Source organism: Melanerpes formicivorus, unplaced genomic scaffold (assembly GCF_026170545.1).
Source record: "Melanerpes formicivorus ecotype bairdi unplaced genomic scaffold, bMelFor1.0.p_v2 SCAF_11, whole genome shotgun sequence".
Taxonomy (NCBI): Eukaryota; Metazoa; Chordata; class Aves; order Piciformes; family Picidae; genus Melanerpes; species Melanerpes formicivorus.
The window spans coordinates 18,884,104-18,903,599 of NW_027142363.1; the positions used below are offsets into that span (position 1 = coordinate 18,884,104).

A 19,496-nucleotide genomic window follows, 5' to 3' on the forward strand; every position below is an offset into this window, starting at 1 on the left:
TTTGTTTTGTGTTTGGTGGTGGTTGGTTGTGGGTTTTTTTTTCCCTCATTAAGTATCATTAGAATAGAACAGCTTCCATGCTCCTTTAATGTTTCACTTAGTAAACATTCCCTTTGGAAAGAGCATGGCTGCACTTTGCATGCTAAATACTTGGAAATGATTAATGGAAGTCACCAAGAATTCAAAGGCAGAAACTAGCCCTCGATGGCAGCCAGCTGCTGTCTATCTCTTCTTTCAAGGAAGCATTTTCTTTTCCACAGAAGACACTAGAATTGACACTGAACTGTGCCAAACTCTTATGTTGAGTTGGTTGTTTTGTTTTCTAAAGCGGAAATAAAGCTTTCCTTGATCCCTGGCAAGGTCAGGCCCAGAAGCAGGTAGAGCAGAGGAGGCTGGGGACTGCTTTCCTGTGCTGCCCAGCTCACTGTCGCAGTAGCTGCTGTTGCATGCCTGCTCTCCAGTGAGGTGGAAAGGATAAATGAAAAGCTCTTTGTAAGGAGTGGGATAGCTTGGTTGTCATACACAATTCCTTTTGGTGTCTGCAGACAGAACCCGTAGATGGTAATAGGCAGCTCTGCTCAGGGATGTCCAGTGATAGGACCAGGGGCACTGGGTGCCAGCTGGAGCAGAGGAGGTGCCACAGGAACAGAAGGGAAAACTTTTTCAGTGTGAGGGTGCCAGAGCCCTGGAACAGGCTGCCTAGAGAGGTTGTGGAGTCTCCTCCTCTGGAGACACTCCAAACCTGCTTGGCTGCGTTCCTGTGTGACCTACTCTATGTGGTTCTGCTCTGGCAGAGGGGTTGGACTGGATGATCTTCGGAGGTCCTTTCCAACCCCTCCTGTTCTGTGATGCGCTGATAACCGTTTCCTCTGTAGCTCAGGAAATAAGTCCTACATTAGTTAGCTTTGAAATTTAAGGAAAGCAGTAAAGTAATTGCTTCATTAAAACCCAAGGGCATGTGAGAGGATGACTGAGTGCATGACTGGGCTCTGATAGCATCACCAAATTAGTGTTTAAAGAGAGCCTTCAGCGAGGCTGGGCTGCTATGATGTAACAGTGCCTCTGTTTTATTTATGAGGTTATCAGGACTCTCCTGTTGGAACATGTGGAAGAGTGCTGTTGCCACTGGGCCTGTGTAAACTTGGTAAGGTTTTGGCAAGTTACCAGTGAGAACTGTCTCTGTGCATGAACTAACACCCATGTGGGGAGATAAACAAAGTAAGAGGACTTTAAAAGTAAGGCTTTGACCAAAGCTTCTCCCCCCAGAGGCCAGAGCAGATGAATCTGGGGAGGAAGGCAGAGGTGCAGAGGAGTGTTTCTTTGCAGGTGCAAGAGGTAGATCTTGGAACAGTGACAGGAGGAGAAACTGCAGGGAAACACCAGGATGAGAAGTCTGAAGAGAGATCAGATTTGTAAATGTCCACTTTAATAGAACATTGTTGGCTGGAGAGGTTGGCTGAGGACAATCTCAGGAGGTTCAATATGGCAAAGTGCAAGGTCCTGCAGCTAGGTCAGGGCAACCCTAGATGTCAATAGAGACTGGTAGGTGATGAAAGTGAGAGCAGCCCTGCAGAACAGGGCTTGATGGTGCTGGTGGATGAGGCAACAGTGTGCACTTAGAGCCCAGAAGGACAATAGCATCCTGGGCTGCAGCAAAGAAGTGTGGCCAGAAGGTTGAGAGAGGTGATTCTGCCCCTCTGCTCTGGTGAGACCTCACCTGCTGTGCTGTGTCCAGCTCCAGGGACCCCAACATCAGAGAGACATGGACCTGCTGGAGTGGGTCCAGAGGAAGGCCACCAAAATAAGCAGAGGAATGGAGAACCTCTCCTATGAAGACAGGCTGAAAGAATTGGGGATGTTCAGCCTGAAGAAGGCTCTGGGCAGACCTTAGAGCTACATTTCAGTATCTGAAGGGGATCTACAGGAAGAGTGGGGAGGGACTGTTTAGAAGGGCTTGGAGTGATAGGGCAAAGGGCAATGGTTTGAAAATGGAGCAGGGAAGATTTAGGTTGGACATCAGGAGGGAGTTCTTTACACTGAGAGTGGTGAAGTACTGGAATATGCTGCCCAGGACTGTGATTAAGGTCTGTACTGGTGCAGTACTGGTGCAGTACAGATGCAGGACTCTGCACTTATCCTTGTTGACCCTCATGAGGTTCCTCTCTGACCCAGTCTCAGTCTGTCCAAGTCTCACTGCATGGCCTCACAGCCTTCAGGTGTCTCAGCCAAACCTCCCAGTTTGGTATCATCAGCAAACTTGCTGAGCACACTTTGTCTGTCCCCACATCAATGTCATTGATGAAGATGCTGAACAGGACCAGACCCAGCACTGATCCCTGGGGGTCTCCACTGGTCACAGCTCTCCAGATGGACTTGGCACCACTGACCCCCACTGTTTTGACTCTATTTTGTAACCAGTTCCTAATCCATCTCACTGTCTGCTCTTCTATCCCACACTTCCTGAGCTTGCTCACAAGAATGGGAGACAGTGTCAAAAGCCTTACTAGGGTCAATGTAGACTATATCCCCTGCTCTCCCTGCATCTACCCATTCAGTTATCACATCATAGAATACTATCAGATCAGTCAAACAGGATTTCCCCTTGGTCAATCCATGTGCTGGGGGCACAAGAACTGGATGCAGTACTCCAGGTAGGGGGTCCCTGATGTATTTTTTAATCCTGTTTTGCTGGGAGTCAAATAATGCTGAGAAACAAGTTGGAGTCATAAATGAAAATGTATTTCACCTTTATACATGCTATACAGCTCATGCAAATACAGAAATCTACAGGTTATACAATGGCACCATAATAAAATATAATGTGACATTTGTCCAACACAACAGATCACAGCAAAACCACCTGGCTTGGTTGGTTCATTGTTTAAGAAAGAGATGAATGAGACTAATTTGGAAGACACAGCACCATGCTACAGCTTACTGCACAGTCGAAAGGAAGGATTTCTCTGAGGAGCACTAACAGAGTTGGACTGGTGTAGGTCTGGTTTCTTTGTACATCACACAATGCCATTGGTTACTTGCCCATTGCTGGCTTCTAGGAGCACAAGAAGGGGGCTCCAACGGAGCTCAAGTTACGCTGTGAGCTCCCTTACACATGAAGAAAACCACACAAACCCAAACAAAGGCAAACTACACCACCCACCCCACCCCCAATTCTCCCACCTCTTTTGTGTTAGTGTCCACAGACAGTTTGAGTTATAATTTATTCTTAGAAGAACCTGGACAAAAGTGTCCTCAAAGCAGCACATGATTGTAGTTCACCACCAAAGCTAATGACGTCAAGACATGACACATCTTGATGGGAATTCTTCCATCCAGACGCCTGCAGAACCTTAAGGGTCCCAGCAGTGCTCCCCAAGGGGGTCTCAGCCTTTGTGTTTCTGCTCATTTGTTTTTGCTGCTGACTAAATCTTGGTTTGCAGAGCCTCTAAGAATGACAAAATACTTCTCCCATGTGCTAGAAAGCCTGCTGGTATTAATCAAGTGTCTGCATCTTCAATGATTAAGGTGTTAAGCTCACCCCCCAGCCACTCACTTGGATCTACTACATCTATTTTTTATATATATATATATATTTATATAATGAAGGGATTACACTAGGCAGTTGGCCTACCTCGTTCACAGGTGTTCCACAAGCATCTTTTTAAACACATAGTTGATAGTCACTCCCAGACTAATATTAACCAGTGCCACTAGTGACTACAAGTGTCAACATAACAACAACCATGAGGAGATACCTCCCAGCAGCAAACAGGCTCTCTTGATTCCAGCAGTTTTTCAAACCTCTCCAGCTGCAGCTTTGAATTCTACACCTGTATAAAAGTTGCCAATAGCTTCTTAGTAGAAGTCTTGAAGTACAGCATTATCATTGTGTTTGAATGCACTGTGGGCAAACCTCATCTTTATCCTATTTACAAGAACAACAAAATAAAAAGTGTCTAAATGGGTGCATGATAAAGCTGAGGGAAGGATTATTTCCAAATCAAGTCCACAGGTTGAAAAACCCAAACCAAACCAAACCAAACCTCACAGTGAAGTGTAGAGATGAATTTAAATTAAAAGGAGAAATAAGTGCTTGATTAGCAGCTAAAGCTCAAATCCTAATGCCACACTTGGCCTTCCCTGAAACCATCAAGGCTCTGCATCATTGGTTTCTGCCAAAAGCAGAAATATTCCCTGGGAAGACAAAGGTTTGTTCAGCTCTGATTATTTGAACTCCAATATTCAAAGCCTGCAGAAGCACTTCCCGCCCCCCTCCCCCCAAGTGACAAGCTCTTATTTTCCTGCCAGCACCACAACAGGGATTTATCTCCTCCACAAACTGCTACCTCTATCAATTAAGAGAAGACTACTGAGGCAGCTCTGTGAGTGAACTGATTTCAGTTTTCTAACTCAGAATACATTCTTTCCAAAACCAAAAAGTGTCTGTGGCACTGTGAAACTGTCACTGAAGCCTGCTATGGCTTTTCACCTCTGCAGGCTTTCCAGGGTCAGTGATTCTACATCATGCTGCAAGTTACTTAGGGCAGCAGATGAGAGTAAGCAGCAACAATAAGGACCACTTTGCTATGCTGGCCCTGCTTTTTAACTGTTTTCTTCATGCAAAGATGCTCCAAAGACTTAGAGGAAAGGAAGCACTTTAAGAAAAACCAAACCCAACCAAAACCTCCTGTTCTCATTTTCCTCTGAATGCATGAAGGAAACGTTTCCATTGAGCAGATGCCTTCTGTTGCTAGGATATGCTCCGTTTGCATACGCTGCCTATTTACAAAGAGCTGCAAATATGAAAGGTTTTGCTGAATTTCCAGATCTGTGAGACCAGCTTTCTCCTCCTCCCTCCACAGCTGCTCTATTTCTCTGGGAAGCTGGTAAGCAATCACAGCAGTTTCTCGTCTCTAAGATGTTTCTCACAATACTGTACCTTTGTCTGTACTGCTGGAAAGCCAGGCTGTCAACAGATAGAATTGAGTGTATTTTCCTGTCCTGGACTGTTAAATCCCTCAATCAAGTTTTTGTTACAGTCATCTAGGCTAATGGTATCACTGGACATCTTGGAGTAGGTAGCTTGGCCTGTGAAATCCAAGAGATCCTCAAGAGCCTTCGCGTTACTGGTCCCGTTTTGGTCCAAAGAAACCCCAGGCATGAGTTCGTTCATGGGTGAATATTCAGGGATGGAGATAAGTTCTTCTTTTGAAACTGGGCTGTACAAAAGAGAAACAAAAGGAAGATGCAGAGTAAGAGCTGTGCCACTTCTCATTCAGCACAAACAATCTTCTCTCTGGCCATAAACCACTACTACTGTGAAAGCCAGCTGCAGCAAACCTTAGGGTATGTCCCAATCCAAACAGAGAGGTCATACCTAATTTATACTCTTTTAAGATACAGGTTTGTGGTAGCTGTGTGATGTGAGCACTCATCTCCTAAAAACAGTATCTGAAAGTTTACTGCCAACTCAATGTCCCTCCACCACCCCCTTGCTTAAAAATCACACTATCACAGAATGTTAGGGGTTGGAAGGGACCTCAAAAGATCATTGAGTCCAACCCTCCTGCCAGAGCAGGAGCACACAGGGCAGCTCACACAGGAACACATCCAGGCGGGTTTGGAAAGTCTCCAGAGAAGGAGACTCCACAACCTCTCTGGGCAGCCTGCTCCAGAGCTCTGGCACCCTCACAGGGGAAAACATTTCCCTTCCATTCCTGTGGCACCTCCTCTGCTCCAGCTTGCACCCAGTGCCCCTTGTCCTGTCCTTGAACATCCCTGAGCAGAGCCTGGCTCCATCCTCCCCACACTGCCCTGCACATCAATGAGGGCAGCCCTCAGGCTCCTCCTCTCCAAACTCCAAGCCCCAGTTCCCTCAGCCTGTCCTCACAGGCAGACATTCTACTGCCTGCAGCAGCTTTGCAGCTCTGTGCTGGACTCTCAAGCAATTCCCAGAGCATCTACTGGAACTGAGAAACTCTTGAAATATTTATTGTCTTGCAAATAAATTGTCCTGACCTTACAAACACTTACCCAAAGCACTTCACTACTCACAAATGATAATAAAAAAAGGTATTTCTTACAACCTTATGCTATACTTTGAATATTAAAAAATCCTGGAACGAAGTTTAGGAAGTGCTGCTACCAGCTGACACTTTGCCAAGCCTTTTCCAGTTTGCAGAAGAGAAGGCACAGGAAGGATTTCAGAAAGATTTCCTAAAACTACTAAAGAATGGCAAGGAAGTTGAGAACAAAGCTATTGTGCATCAAGTCCTGCAACACAAAACCTAGGGGGGTGCCCAGTGACCCTAGCAAGAGACTAATCACCCATCAAATAATGTCATTTGGACCTTGCTGCAAACATCAGCAGCAGGAAAATGGAGTTGGATAAACTCTTGAGCAGCAGGTCCATCAGTGGTTGTATCAAAGGGCAAGGCAAAGTCCTGCCCTTCAGCATCCGCCATGGAACACTTCTGTGTTGTCTTGGACTGCACAAAGTGGAGGGCTCAGGTGTCTCCCCTGACTAGTTTTTTCTTATTGATATTCTCTGAGATCAAACAATGGCACTAGAAGGGCTTCTGGTCTGTCCCAGCAGGGCATTCCTTAAGGATTGGTGCAGATTTGCTGGAAATACTGAATCAATGTGAGAGGTGAACTTGTTTTGCTGATGAAAGCAGCACTGTGTGAAAAATTCCATGTGTAAAATCCAGAGCTAGCTTTCTCATAGCAGCTTTAAATTATCAACTTCCTTGTTTCCTGCAAGTTCTCCCATGAAAATCCAACAGTACTTAATCCACACTCAGTTATTTACCAATTTCTGTGTGTTGGCTCCACTTAAATACTTCAGATCATGAATTCTTCTCTTTGTTCTGTTGGTGTCGAGGGACAGAAGCTTGTGCAGTCCTGACACATGTTAAAAGGTGGTGGAACATCTACAGTAGCTACTTTCACACAACAGAATGAAAGGTTTGGGCAAACTTGTATGGAATCTCTACCTGAAGACCACAGAAGGATTCCAGAGCTCCCCCTCCCAGCCCCTGGCAAAATATTTGAGAGGGAGAAGAGATTCTGTTGGCTCTTGTCTGAACCAAGCAGTTTGCAATATTGATAGGAGTGGAGTACAGCACAGTCTGCCCCACTGTGAGGAAGGTGAGAAGTAAAGTGAAGTATCAGCAAATGAGACAGAAAAACTGTGTGTCTCCAATATGAATCCCACAGAATTTCTCTTGGTGGATGTGGTCCTTACCTCACATCCATGGACTGAACCTCATCTGCTGAATCTTCCATGCTGCTACATTTCCCATCAACAGCTTCTAGCTGAATAAGTCCTGGAACTGATTTTAGTCCATTAGCAACTACATCTTGGGAAGGGAATACAGAGGCAGCACCTTCTAAGCTTTTATTTTTCAGGCAGCTTGCCAATCCATTGATCTCTGTAAAAGAAGGTTAGAAATTACCACAGCAGCAACTTCTGTATTTAAACAGCTTCCAAAAAATGCTTTTAAGTTATAGAGCAGGAAGAAGAATGGAAAACAACAATGCAGTAGGACTGAGTTTTATCTCTGACTCATCATACTGCACTGTCAACCCTCTTTTCCACTCTGAAAGTGCTCTCTATGCTACACCTTTTTAAACCTGAAGAAACAGGAAGAGAATGATAAATATCAGGTTGGAAGGGATCATCTGCTTCAACCTTTCCAATCCTACTCTGCCTCCCACCTCTCTGGGCTGGGCTCTGCCACAGATTCCTGAGAGCCCAGGACTAGGACAGGAACACCTTAAGCACTGGGAGACTGTCCTGTTACTGGAATGATTGGTACCAAAACATCCAGCCCAGGACACATCCACAACCCCACCAGCTCTGCTCTCCTCTTCCACAGCAGAGCTGAGCAGTGTTGTTTGGAAAGACAGCACAGAACAACCACATGGGCAGAGGAACGTGGGAGCAAGGAGAGAGTGTCCCTTCCCTACAAGCTGCTCAAGGCTTGTAGAGTCTGCAGCTCCTGCACTCAGAACTTCTCTCCTACCCCTCTGGCCTCCATCAGCTCCAGCAGAAACACTTTAGTATATTACAGAAAAGATAAAACCAAAAAGTAACCAAAGGAAGTAACCAAAACATAGCTAAATGGCAGCTATGTTTATTTGATTTAGTAAGTCTTTAACTACACTTTCTCTGTAAAAAATGAGGGAAATGTAAGATTTAAAGCAATGCTAGAAAAAAAACTCACATGCTTGCTTCTATGCAAAAATGATCTACCTGCAAAACTCAAAGGTAGATTGCAGCAACCAACCCCACTGTCAGGTTGGGGCTTCTCATTTCCAGAAATGCTATGTCAGGTACTCTAGTGGAGGAGAAACTTCTGCTTCTGTGGCACCACAAAGCCAAGTCTCTGGTTTCTAACATTTCTGGCTGTGCTTTTTGAGATGAAAGTTAAATATGTGATAGCCCAGAGTGCTCTGCCTTGGATTAAGAAACTCTGAAGAGAACTAACCTGTGAAAACAGGTCAGAAAAACACAGAACCATAGAATGGTTTGGGCTGGAAGGACCTCCAAAGGTCATCTACTCCACCCCCCCTGCAGTCAGCAGGGACATCCTCCACTAGATCAGGTTGCTCAGAGCCCTGTCAAGCCTGACCTTGAAGATCTCCAGGGATGGGACCCCAACTACCTCCCTGGGCAACCTGCTGCAGTGTTGCAGCACCCGCACGGTGCAGAACTTGTTCCTCACATCCAGTCTCAATCTGCTCTGCTCTCATTTCAAACTGTTGCCCTTCATCCAATCCCTGCAGGCCTTTGCAAACAGTCTCTCTCCATTCTTCTTCTTGTCCCTCTTCAGGTACTGGAAAGCTGCTCTTAGGTCTCCCCGGAGCCTTCTCTTCTCCAGGCTGAACAACCCCAGCTCCCTCATGGCAATTTTTACCTGGCTGGTTAAGGACAAGGGCCTTTGGTTGCTTTTCCACATTCAAGGTTGATGGTATCTCCAGTTTTGGTTCTTCCTTCTGTAATTAAGTAATGAGTCAACTGCATTAGACAAAGAAATGTAACCTTCATGAAACCAATTAGACTTCAAACTTGTAGGACCACCCAGGGCCATGGAGTGGTCAAAGGACATCAACAAGACGACAGGATTTTGTTTTCCTGTATATTTAGGCATATGATGACTTACTTTACTTTGAAAAGAAACCATTCCCTGAAGGTAACTGAAGAAACACTTTCTTTAGTAGGAAACTAGAAGAGCAGAAGTGACAACTTGACTCTATCACTTCCTAGCTGGACACAATTGCATTGTTCTCATCCTGTATTAACATGGAGAGCTCAGGAACTGATTCAGTGCCTGATACAAAGCAGAGGATTCATCACAGCAGGAAACACTACAGCTCCAGCATCCAGGAATGGGCTCTTACCACCTTGCTAGATACCTAGGCAGGCAAGTCTGTAAGGGCTGCATAAAACTCTGCCTGTAGCAGTGGCACAGCAGTAACTGTGACACAGCAGCAGTCATTCTCAGTTCCAGATACGCTCTACATCCAAATTTGAGTTGCATCTATAAGTAACCCTACTGACAGGGAACTACTCTAAAGTTTAATTTTCACATCTGGACACTAACCCAAAGAAGCCTTGCCCACCACACACTGGTTCATACCTTCATTTCTGGTGTTTCACTCCTCCTTGTTCTCTTCATTATTTCTTCTATTCTCTAGAAATCAAAACAAATTGGAAGATGAGAAGGCACCTAGAATATTTCATAGAATCAACCAGGTTGGAAAAGACCTCAGGGATCATCAAGTCCAAACTATTACCCAATACCTCCTGACAATTAAACCATGGTTCCAAGTGCCACATCCAATCCTTTTCCTCCAGGGACAGTGACTCCACCACCTCCCTGGGCAGCACATTCCAATGGCCAATTACTCTTTCTGGGAAGAACTCTCTCCTCACCTCCAGGCTAAACTTCCCCTGGCACAGCTTGAGACTGTGTCCTCTTGTTCTACTGCTGGTTGCCTGGGAGAAGAGACCAACTCCCACCTGGCTACAACCTCCTTTCAGGAAGCTGTATACAGCAATGAGGTTTCCCCTGAACCTCCTCTTCTCCAGGCTAAACACCCCCAGCTCCCTCAGCCTCTCCTCACAGGGCTGTGCTCCAGACCCCTCCCCAGCTTTGTTGCCCTTCTCTGGACACCTTTCAGCAGCTCAGCTGAGGGGCCCAGAACTGGACACAGGACTCAAGGTGTGGCCTAACCAGTGCTGAGTACAGGGCAGAATGACTTCCCTGCTCCTGCTGGCCACATTTAAACACAAAGACTGAGAAAGGAGGAAAAAAGGATGAGAAGCTTCACTAGTGTCAAGATGTCATCTCTGCCTATCTTGGAAAAGGGACAACAAAGAAGAAAATTAAAGAAAACCAATGGCAGGAAAGACTTGAGAGCTGGCTGTCCTGTATCAGAGCCCTCAGAACACAATCTTCTCTCTGGATACAATTCACAGACAAACACTTCAATATGAGGCATTTGCAGTTATGAGATGTGCTCAGCTCTGGAACAAGATATTTATTTTCAACCAGCAGGCATTATTTTCATCTTGTTGCTTTACCACCTACTTGACAATAACCCCTTTAAAAGCAGTTAAGCTTTTTGAAATGGAGGAGTTGTCAGGTGATGAAAAACTCCCCATGAGCATTATCTGCACTGCTGTGCTTATGCAAAGGCTTCCTGAAGCTGAAATGTCACAGAATCACAGAATGCTGGAGGTTGGAAAGGACCTCTAGAGATCATCCAGCCCAACCACCCTGCCAGAGCAGGAGCACCTAGAATAAATGACACAGGAACACATCCAGGCAGGTTTGGAATGTCTCCAGAGATGGAGACTCCACAACCTCTCTGGGCAGCCTGCTCCAGGGTCTGACACCCTCACAGGGAAAAAGTTTTTCCTTCTGTTCCCATAGCACCTCCTCTGCTCCAGCTTGCAACCCTTGCCCCATCACTGGACATCACAGAGTATCATACAAACCACACAGATCAGGCTGCTTTCCTTTGTCTACATTAGGCAGAATGAGGGAGGTGATTTTGCCCCTCTGCTCCACTCTCATGAGACCCCACCTGCAGCACTGCCTCCAGTTCTGGTGCCCTCCGCATAAGAGGGACATGGAACTGCTGGAACAGGTCCAGAGGAGGACAAGATGAGGATCAGAGGAGTAGAAAACCTCCCCTGTGGTGACAGACAGAGAGTTGGGGCTCTTCAGCATGGAGAAAAAAAAACCTCTGGGGAGACCTTAAAAGAGACCTTTCAGTACCTGAAGGAGGCTACAAGAAAGCTGGAAAGGGACTTTTGACAAGGACTTGTAGTGATAGGATGAGAAGGAATGGATTGAACCTTAAGGAGGGCAGATTGAGACTGGAGATTAGGAAGAAATTCTTTTGAGTGAGGGTGGTAAGACACTGGAACAGCTTGCTCAGGGAGGTCATGGACGCCCCCTCCCTGGAGGTGTTCAAGGCCAGGTTGGATGAGGTCTTGAGTGACCTGCTCCTAGTGGAAGGTGTCCCTGACCATAGCAGAGGGTTTCAAACCAAGTCATCTTTCAGGTCCACTACAACCTAAACTATTCTATGAACCTGAAGCTGTTCTTGAAGGAAATGTGTCAGGCATTGCTCTAAAATTATTTTTTTCTTGTGTTCATTAAAAAACTTCTCCCAACAAATCTTGTCTCCTTGCACTGCTGTGAAACTAATTCAGATTTAAAGACACTTGTGTTTGCCATTCTAATCTGCAACATGCCTCCAGCTCTGTGGTAAGCAGTTAAAAATAACATGTTGGAATAGTAAATATGGCAAGACAACTTTTCAGAACCAGACAGAGGCTCTGCAGCTGCTCTGTCTTTTCTGCCACAGAGCTGTGGAGAAAGCTTATTTATGCAGCTCCAGCCATTTCCTTGTGCAACAGTGGCCAGACAGGCCTGCTGCCACTGCATAATGCAGCCAGAGACAAGCCAGGTGGGAGAAAACTTGTATGGTAATCACTTTGACTTCCTTAATTAAGGACATGGAGCTTTTGTTGAGTAGATCTTAAAACAAAGTCACTCATGTTCATAGATTCATAGAATGGTTTAGGTTGGAAGGGACCTCAAATATCCTCTAGTTCCAACCCCCTGCCATGGGCAGGGGCACCTTCCACTATACCAGATTGCTCCAGGCCTCATCCAACCTGGCCTTGAACAACTCCAAGGAGGAGACATCCACAGTCTCCCTGTTCCAGTGTCTCACCATCCTCACTGGATAGAATTTCCTCCTTATGTCCAGTCTCAATCTGCCCTCCTCAAGTTTCAATCCATTTCACCTCATCCTATTACTCCCAGCCCTTGTCAAAAGTCCCTCCCTGGCTTTTTTTGTAGGCCCCTTCAGGTACTGGAAGGCTGCCCTAAGGTCTCCCTCAAGCTTTCTCTTCTCCAGGCTGAACAGCCCCAACTCTCTTAGCCTGTCCCCACAGGGAAGCTAAGATCCCTGATTATCTTCATGGCCCTCCTGTGGACCCACTCCAGCATGTTCCTCAGTAGTCTGTCATGTCCTAGGTTGGGCAGGTTGTATCCCTCACTAGCCTGTGATGTCCTGGGCTGGCCAGCAATTGATGTTTGTCTCAGGAGTTTAACTTAATTAGTAAAGGCTAATGCTGTGTTTGCTTAGTATGTAGTAGGAAGCTGTTTGTTTGCCTCAGGCAATTCCACCTCATCACAAATTTTGATGTCCGCATTCCTCTAGCGTGAGAGTAGCAGCTCCCAATTTAGGCCTAAATAACCACCTGTAATCCCACAAGATTATTATTTTGAGCTACTCCTAGGGTATTTCCTGGGTTATGTATGGGAACCAGACATGAAACCACGAGCTGCAGACACTAATACTCACCTTCTTCCGCTCCAGTCTTTCTTGCTCAATTTGCTGCATGATTTGTTCCCTTTCCAGGCGGAGTTGTTCAGCTGCCTCACGGGCTTTGATTTCTGCTTCTTCCCTCTAATTGAAATGTGTCAAATATGGTAGGATCAATTATTTATCTCAGGTACATAACCAGGTACTATGAAGCATTTATTTATATGTATTACTTATGTATACATATATATATATATATATATATATATGGAATCAGAGAATGGTTTGGGTTGGAAGGGACCTTGAAGATCAAGTTCCAACCCCCCTGCCAAAGATCATCCACTTTCAACCCTCTCCCCTGCCATGGGCAGGGACACCTTCCACTAGCCCAGGTTGCTCAAGGCCTCATCCAAACTGGCCTTGAACACCTCCAAGGAGGGGACATCCACAGCTTCCCTGGGCAACCTGTTCCAGTGTTTTACCACCCTCACTGGAAAGAATTTCTTCCTAATCTCCACTCTACATCTCCCCTATTCCAGCTTCAATCCATTGTTCCCTCATCCTATCCCAACATCACTTCTGGAAACACATCCTTGGCTCCAGGATCCAGAGATCCCTTTGTATTGGCTAGAACAGGTCAGGGTGCGTGCATCTGGATCTATACATATTTGGAACTCATTCCATACCCTTCACTTTCTCTTTGCCTACAGAAGGATAATTATTTGGTATCCACACATTACAATAAGGTTTATTATGGAGAACACCCCACCACCATTACACTAAGTACAGACTAAGCTGAATATTCATAATATATTTCATAGGAAGAAAAAAAAAAATAGCCACATCTTTTAGTTCAGAAGAAGTCCTCTGTGATTTTTATAAAGCTTTTTACCCATCAAGATTTAAGTTTCCCATCAGAGCACTACAAAAAAAAACCCAACCTTTAAATGCTGGTGGGGTTTTGGTGGGCTCCCATTGTCTTTGGGATGATACCTGCTTTTCAAGTTTAGCCTGGAGCTCTTTTTCCTGCCTTTCCTTCAGCATTTGTTCTTCCTCAGCTCTTCTCCTGGCTTCCTCCTCTGCCTTTTTCCTAGCAGCTTCCTCTTCACGTTTTCTTTCCTCTTCCTTCTTACGAGCCTCTTCCTCTAGACGAAGCCTTTCTTCTTCTGCCTTTCTTTTCTGTTCTTCTCTTTCAAGCCTGCAGAAAAACCATCACAGAGTTTTAACAGCCTGCATCCTGTTCAGTATGAACCCTACTGCATGCATGGCACACACTCAGCAGGAACTGATCACAGGTGCATCAGGGCATATTTTCATGCACAATTCTCCAAGATACATCCAGGAGGTTGAGCACCTGCCCAGAATTCAGGTTGCTATCAAACTTCTCTTCCAAAGTTCAGTTTACTGCTTAAGCTATTACAGAGAAATTATCATTTCTGTTGAAAATAAAACAAACAGGTGTGACCAACTCCCATGACCACTAAACCATATCCTGAAGCACCACAGCTACAGCTTCTTGAACACCTCCAGGGATGGTGACTCCACCACCTCCCTGGGCAGCCTGTTCCAGCCCCTCACCACTCTCTCACTCACGAAATTTTTCTTCATCTCCAACCTAACCCTCCCCTGGCACAACTTCAACACATTTCCTCTTGTCCTGTTGCTGGTTACTTGGGAGAAGAGACCAACCCCAGTCTCACTCCGACCTCCTTTCAGGGAGCTGTAGAGAGCAATAAGCTCTCCCCTCAGCCTTCTTTTCTCCATACTAAACACCCCCAGCTGCTCCTTATATGATGCCTCCAAACCCCTCCTCAGCCTTCTTGCTCTTCTATGGACACTCTGCAGCCCCTCAGTGTCTTTTTCCTGTGCTGTGGCACCCAGAACTGAACCCAGTGCTCAAGCTGTGGCCTCACCAGTACCTAGTACAGGGGCACCATCACTGCCCTACTCCTGCTGGCCACACTGGTTTTGATCTAGGCCAGGATGCTGTTGGCCTTCTTGGCCATCTGGGCCAAAATTAAAGAAATTAACACTTACATGTAAATTGTCACCTTGATTCTAAGACTTCTAATTTCCAGTACCTTCAGTGATACAGGTTCAGTTAGTAGGTAAGGACTTCCACAAATCAATACAGATACCTCTCCCGTTCTTCTCTCTCCTGCCTCTCCCTTTCTTCCTGTTCCTTCTGCAGGCGAGCCTGGCGTCTCTTTTCAGCCAGGATCTTTGAAGCTTCTTCTGCATCAGTTGTTCCTGCTGTGATCTTCCCTAGAAGGTGACCAAGGTTTGGAAAGTTAGGCAGGAAACAAAGAGAGTGCCCAGCACTTCCACACTCCCACAGGAGCTGAAATGGGCCCAGTTTGGACTGGGATGACATCTTATGTTTTTCAAAAGCATCTCTTAGCCTTTGTAGCAGACACAGGATAAGATAGACTTAGGAAAATCATTTCACTTGGAAAATGAGAATCATCTCATCTGGAAAAGACCTCTAAGATCAAATCCAACCACTGTCCAACTCTACCAAGCCTGGTGCTAAACCATGTCCCTTAGCACTACATCTATGCTAAAGACCTCCAGGGACAGGGATTCAACCACCTGCCTGGGCAGCCTGTTCCAAAGCCTGACCATTCTCTCAGTAAATACATTTTTCTTAATAGTCAGTCTAAACCTCCTCTGGTACAACTTGAGGCCACTTCCTCTTGCCTTATCAGCTGTCATTTATGAGAAGAGATTAGTATCCACCTGGCTACAACTTCCTTTCAGGTAGCAGTAGAGAGCAATGGGGTCTCCCCTCAGCCTCATTTTTTTCACACTACAGAACCTCAGTTCCCTCTGCTGCTACTCAGAAGAATTTGTCCTGCAGACCCTCCCCCAGCTTTTTTGGACCCACTCCATGACTTCCATGCCTTGCTTGTAATGAGAGGCCCAAAAGTGAACAGAGTATTCAAGGTGTGGCCTCACCAGTTCTACGTACAGGTGAACACAGGTAAGGGCATCCCTGGATCTCAGCATTTTCACACCCTTATTAACAAGTATTCTTAATTACATTCACTGGTTCCAGTATGTGCTTTTACACATTCTCACTATCCTATGACTAAGCATCTTCAGGGAAATCACAGAACTACAGAATTAACCAGGTTGGAAATGACCTCTGAGATAATCAAATCCAACCTATTCTCTAACACCACCTAACCAACCAAACCATGGCTCCAAGTGCCACATCCAATCCTTTTTTAAACACCTCCAGTGATGGTGACTCCACCACCTCCCTGGGCAGCACATTCCAATGGCCAATCTCTCTTTCTATGAAGAATTTCTTCCTAACCTTCAGACTAAACCTCCCATGGCACAGCTTGAGACTGTGTCCTCTTGTTCTGGTGCTGGCTGCCTGGGAGAAGAGACCAACCCCCACCTGGCTACAACCTCCCTTCAGGGAGTTGTAGACAGCAAGAAAGTCTCCCCTGAGCCTCTTCTTCTCCAAGTCAAACACCCCCAGCTTCCTCAGCCTCACCTCACAGGGCTGTGCTCCAAACCCCTCCCCAGCTTTGTTGCCCTTCTCTGGACACCTTCCAGCAGCTCAACATCTTTCTTGAATTGAGGAGCCCAGAACTGGACACAGGACTCAAGGTGTGGCCTAACCAATGCTGAGCACAGGGCACAATGACTTCCCTGCTCCTGCTGGCCACACTGTTCTGATCCAGGCCAGGATGCCATTGGCTTTCTTGGCAACCTGGGCACACTGCTGGCTCATGTTCAGCCTACTGTCAACTAGTACTCCCAGGTCCCTCTCTGCCTGGTTGCTCTGCAGCCACTCTGTCCCCACCCTGTAGCACTGCGTGGGCTTGTTGTGGCTAAAGCGTAGAACCCTGCACTCAGCCTTGTTCAATCTCATGCTCTTGGACACTGCCCAGCTATCCAGCCTGGCAAGGTCCCTCTGCAGAGCCCTCCCACCCTCTAACAGAGTGACATTTAACACAAGTGAGGAAGAGCAGGTCATCACTGTTCATGGCTCTGAGCCCCATGTCCTGCAATACACTCTCTCAGCAGGGCTCACCTTCACTGCTTTCAGCCTTCCCTGCAGAGGACACCTGCTTCTCAGGAGCCACCTGGCTCGCCTCCTCGGTGCGTGCCCCTGCGGATTTCTGATGGCTGACGTTTTCTTTCTCCTTGTCTGCTTTCTTTTTAGGAGTCTCCTGGTTGAGATGAGAAGGGGCACGATGCTTCACTGGAGAAGCTGGATATTGTTTGGCATTTTTAGGAGACTGAGGATAAGTCTTTGCAACTGTCCTGGTGAGGGGAAGGAAATCATAAGAAAAGAAAAGAAAGACAATGTCAAGAGAGGTCATACGACACAGCTTGGAATCTTCACAGATTGTGTTTCTCTTTCTTGTCTTGGGTGATTTGCACAGATATCACCTGGATGCAAGACATCAGAACCTGAAAAGCAGGGAACTGGGATGCCAAGTGCAAATGACTACAGAAAAATCACATTTAAAAAGACCAGTCCCACTGCTCAGGCTGTAAGCAAGGGACAGGAACTCATGGACTACCTAAAGCAGTCATTTTAGCAGTGGCCATTTCATAACAGTATTGTTACACTATCACAGAATGTTAGGGGTTGGAAGGGACCTCAAAAGATCACACAGTCTAATCCTCCTGCCAGAGCAGGAGCACCCAGGGTAGGTCACACGGGAACACAGCCAGGTGGGGTTGGAATGTCTCCAGAAACGGAGACTCCACAACCACTCTGGGTTACCTGGCACCCTCACAGGGAAAAAGCCTTTCCTTCTGTTCCTTGGCACCTCCTCTGCTCCAGCTTGTACCCAGTGCCTCTTGTGCTGTCCTTGTACATCCATGAGCAGAGCCTGGCTCCATCCTCCCCACACTGCCCTGCACATCTTTATCAACAGGAATGAGGTCACCCCTCAGGCTCCTCTGCTCCAAGCCCCAGCCCCCTCAGCAAGGCCTCACAGGGAGATGTTCCACATCTTTGTGGCTCTGTGCTGGACTCTCTCAAGCAGTTTCCTGAATTCATTCTTGAACTGAAGGGCCCACACAACAGTTTGTTAGTATCATCAGTGCTGCAACCACCAATCCTTCTCAACATTTGAAGTACAGCCATGGTTGCTTTCTGTCTGCAGAAATAATAAGTTGCAGTGCACTGCTTTCATCTACAAACCACATTACCAACTGCAGTCCTTTTCTGACAGAATCTGACTTTCCACAACAGCACCAAATATCACTAGGCATGAAGGCAAAGCTGAGTACCAAAAAAGAGACAGAACTGACCAAATTATTACAGAACCATAGAATCACTATGGTTGGAAAAGACATTTAAGGTCATCAAGTCCAACCATAACCCAACTACCATGACCCAACTATATCCTGAAGCGCCACAGCTTCTTGAACACCTCCAGGCATGGTGACTCCACCACCTCCCTGGGCAGCCTGTTCCAACCCCTCACCACTCTTTCAATCAAGACCTTTTTCCTAATGTCCAGCCTAAATCTCCCCTGACACAACTCAAACCCACTTCCTCTCATCCTGTCTCTGGTTACTTGGGAGAAGAGACCAACCCCAGCCTCATTCCAACCTCCTAATAAGCTCCCCATGCAGCTTTCTCTTCTCCAGACTAAACACCCCCAGCTCCCTCAGCCACTCCTCATATGATGCCCTCCAAACCCCTCCCCAGCCTCACTTCTCATCTCTGGACACTCCCCAGCCTCTCAATGTCTTTCCTGTCCTGTAGCACCCAGAACTGAGCCCAGCACAGTCCTGTACAGTCAGCTCAATTGTTTAAGGCAGTGGTTTAATCAATACCAACACAACAGATTCAAGGCTCAAAACTCAACCCCTGCAACCTTTTACACAGCTGCAGTTGTGGTGGTTTTCAAGGCCAGGCTGGCTGTGGCTGTGAGCAACCTGCTGTAGTGTGAGGTGTCCCTGGCCATGGCAGGGGGGTTGGAACTGGCTGCTCCTTGAGGTCCCTTCCAGCCCTAACAATTCTATGATGGCAAATGCACAGCAGCAATACAGCTGATTGCTCCTTTAGGTGAAATGATAACCTTGGAGTGAGTTCTGGGAAAGCACAAGGGTAAAGATACTTGATCTACTCTGAAAATAGGTGGACATTAAAGAGAACAGATAACCAGGAAACACAAAACTACACCCCAACACCATTCATTATTTATGCAACACCAGTAACTAGCACTAAATACTTACACCATTAAGAAAGGTTGGCTGTATGGCATGGAAGAGATGACAATCTTAATCATCTGTGTGAGCCTCATTACAAATAAAAATCCTACATGAAAGTGGAAGTTACATGTCTGGTTTTATCCTTCCTTGTGAGGACAGGCTGAGGGAGCTGAAGATGTTCGGCTTGGGGAAGAGAAGGCTCTGGGGAGACCTCAGAGCAGCCTTCCAGTACCTGAAGGGGCTACAAAAAGGCTGCAGAGGGACTGTTTCCAAAGGCCTGCAGGGACAGAACCAGGAGCAATGGTTTGAAATGAGAGAAGAGCAGATTTAGATTGGATGTGAGGAACAAGTTCTGTACCAGGAGGGCGATGGAACACTGCAACAGGTTGCCAGAGACACAGTCGAGGCCCCATGCCTGGAGATCTTCAAAGTGAGGATGGACAAGG

The 19,496-nt window shown here is 46.4% G+C and overlaps 1 protein-coding gene across 9 annotated transcripts in view; it reads right to left on the reverse strand.

Moving 5' to 3' along the window:
• Window positions 1-2,717: 2,717 nt before the first annotated feature.
• MAP7D2 (MAP7 domain containing 2) overlaps window positions 2,718-19,496 on the reverse strand; it is a 96,326-nt gene continuing 79,547 nt past the window's right edge. For all 9 annotated transcript variants that reach the window (XM_068144752.1, XM_068144754.1, XM_068144757.1 and 6 more), the window contains 8 exons: window positions 16,907-17,139; window positions 14,994-15,120; window positions 13,849-14,053; window positions 12,895-12,999; window positions 9,645-9,698; window positions 8,922-9,000; window positions 7,247-7,433; window positions 2,718-5,219 (listed from right to left, as the gene is read on the reverse strand). In XM_068144752.1, the coding sequence (XP_068000853.1) occupies window positions 4,970-5,219; window positions 7,247-7,433; window positions 8,922-9,000; window positions 9,645-9,698; window positions 12,895-12,999; window positions 13,849-14,053; window positions 14,994-15,120; window positions 16,907-17,139 (1,240 nt within the window). In that variant the 3' untranslated portion in view covers window positions 2,718-4,969. The remainder of the gene's footprint in view (window positions 5,220-7,246; window positions 7,434-8,921; window positions 9,001-9,644; window positions 9,699-12,894; window positions 13,000-13,848; window positions 14,054-14,993; window positions 15,121-16,906; window positions 17,140-19,496) is intronic.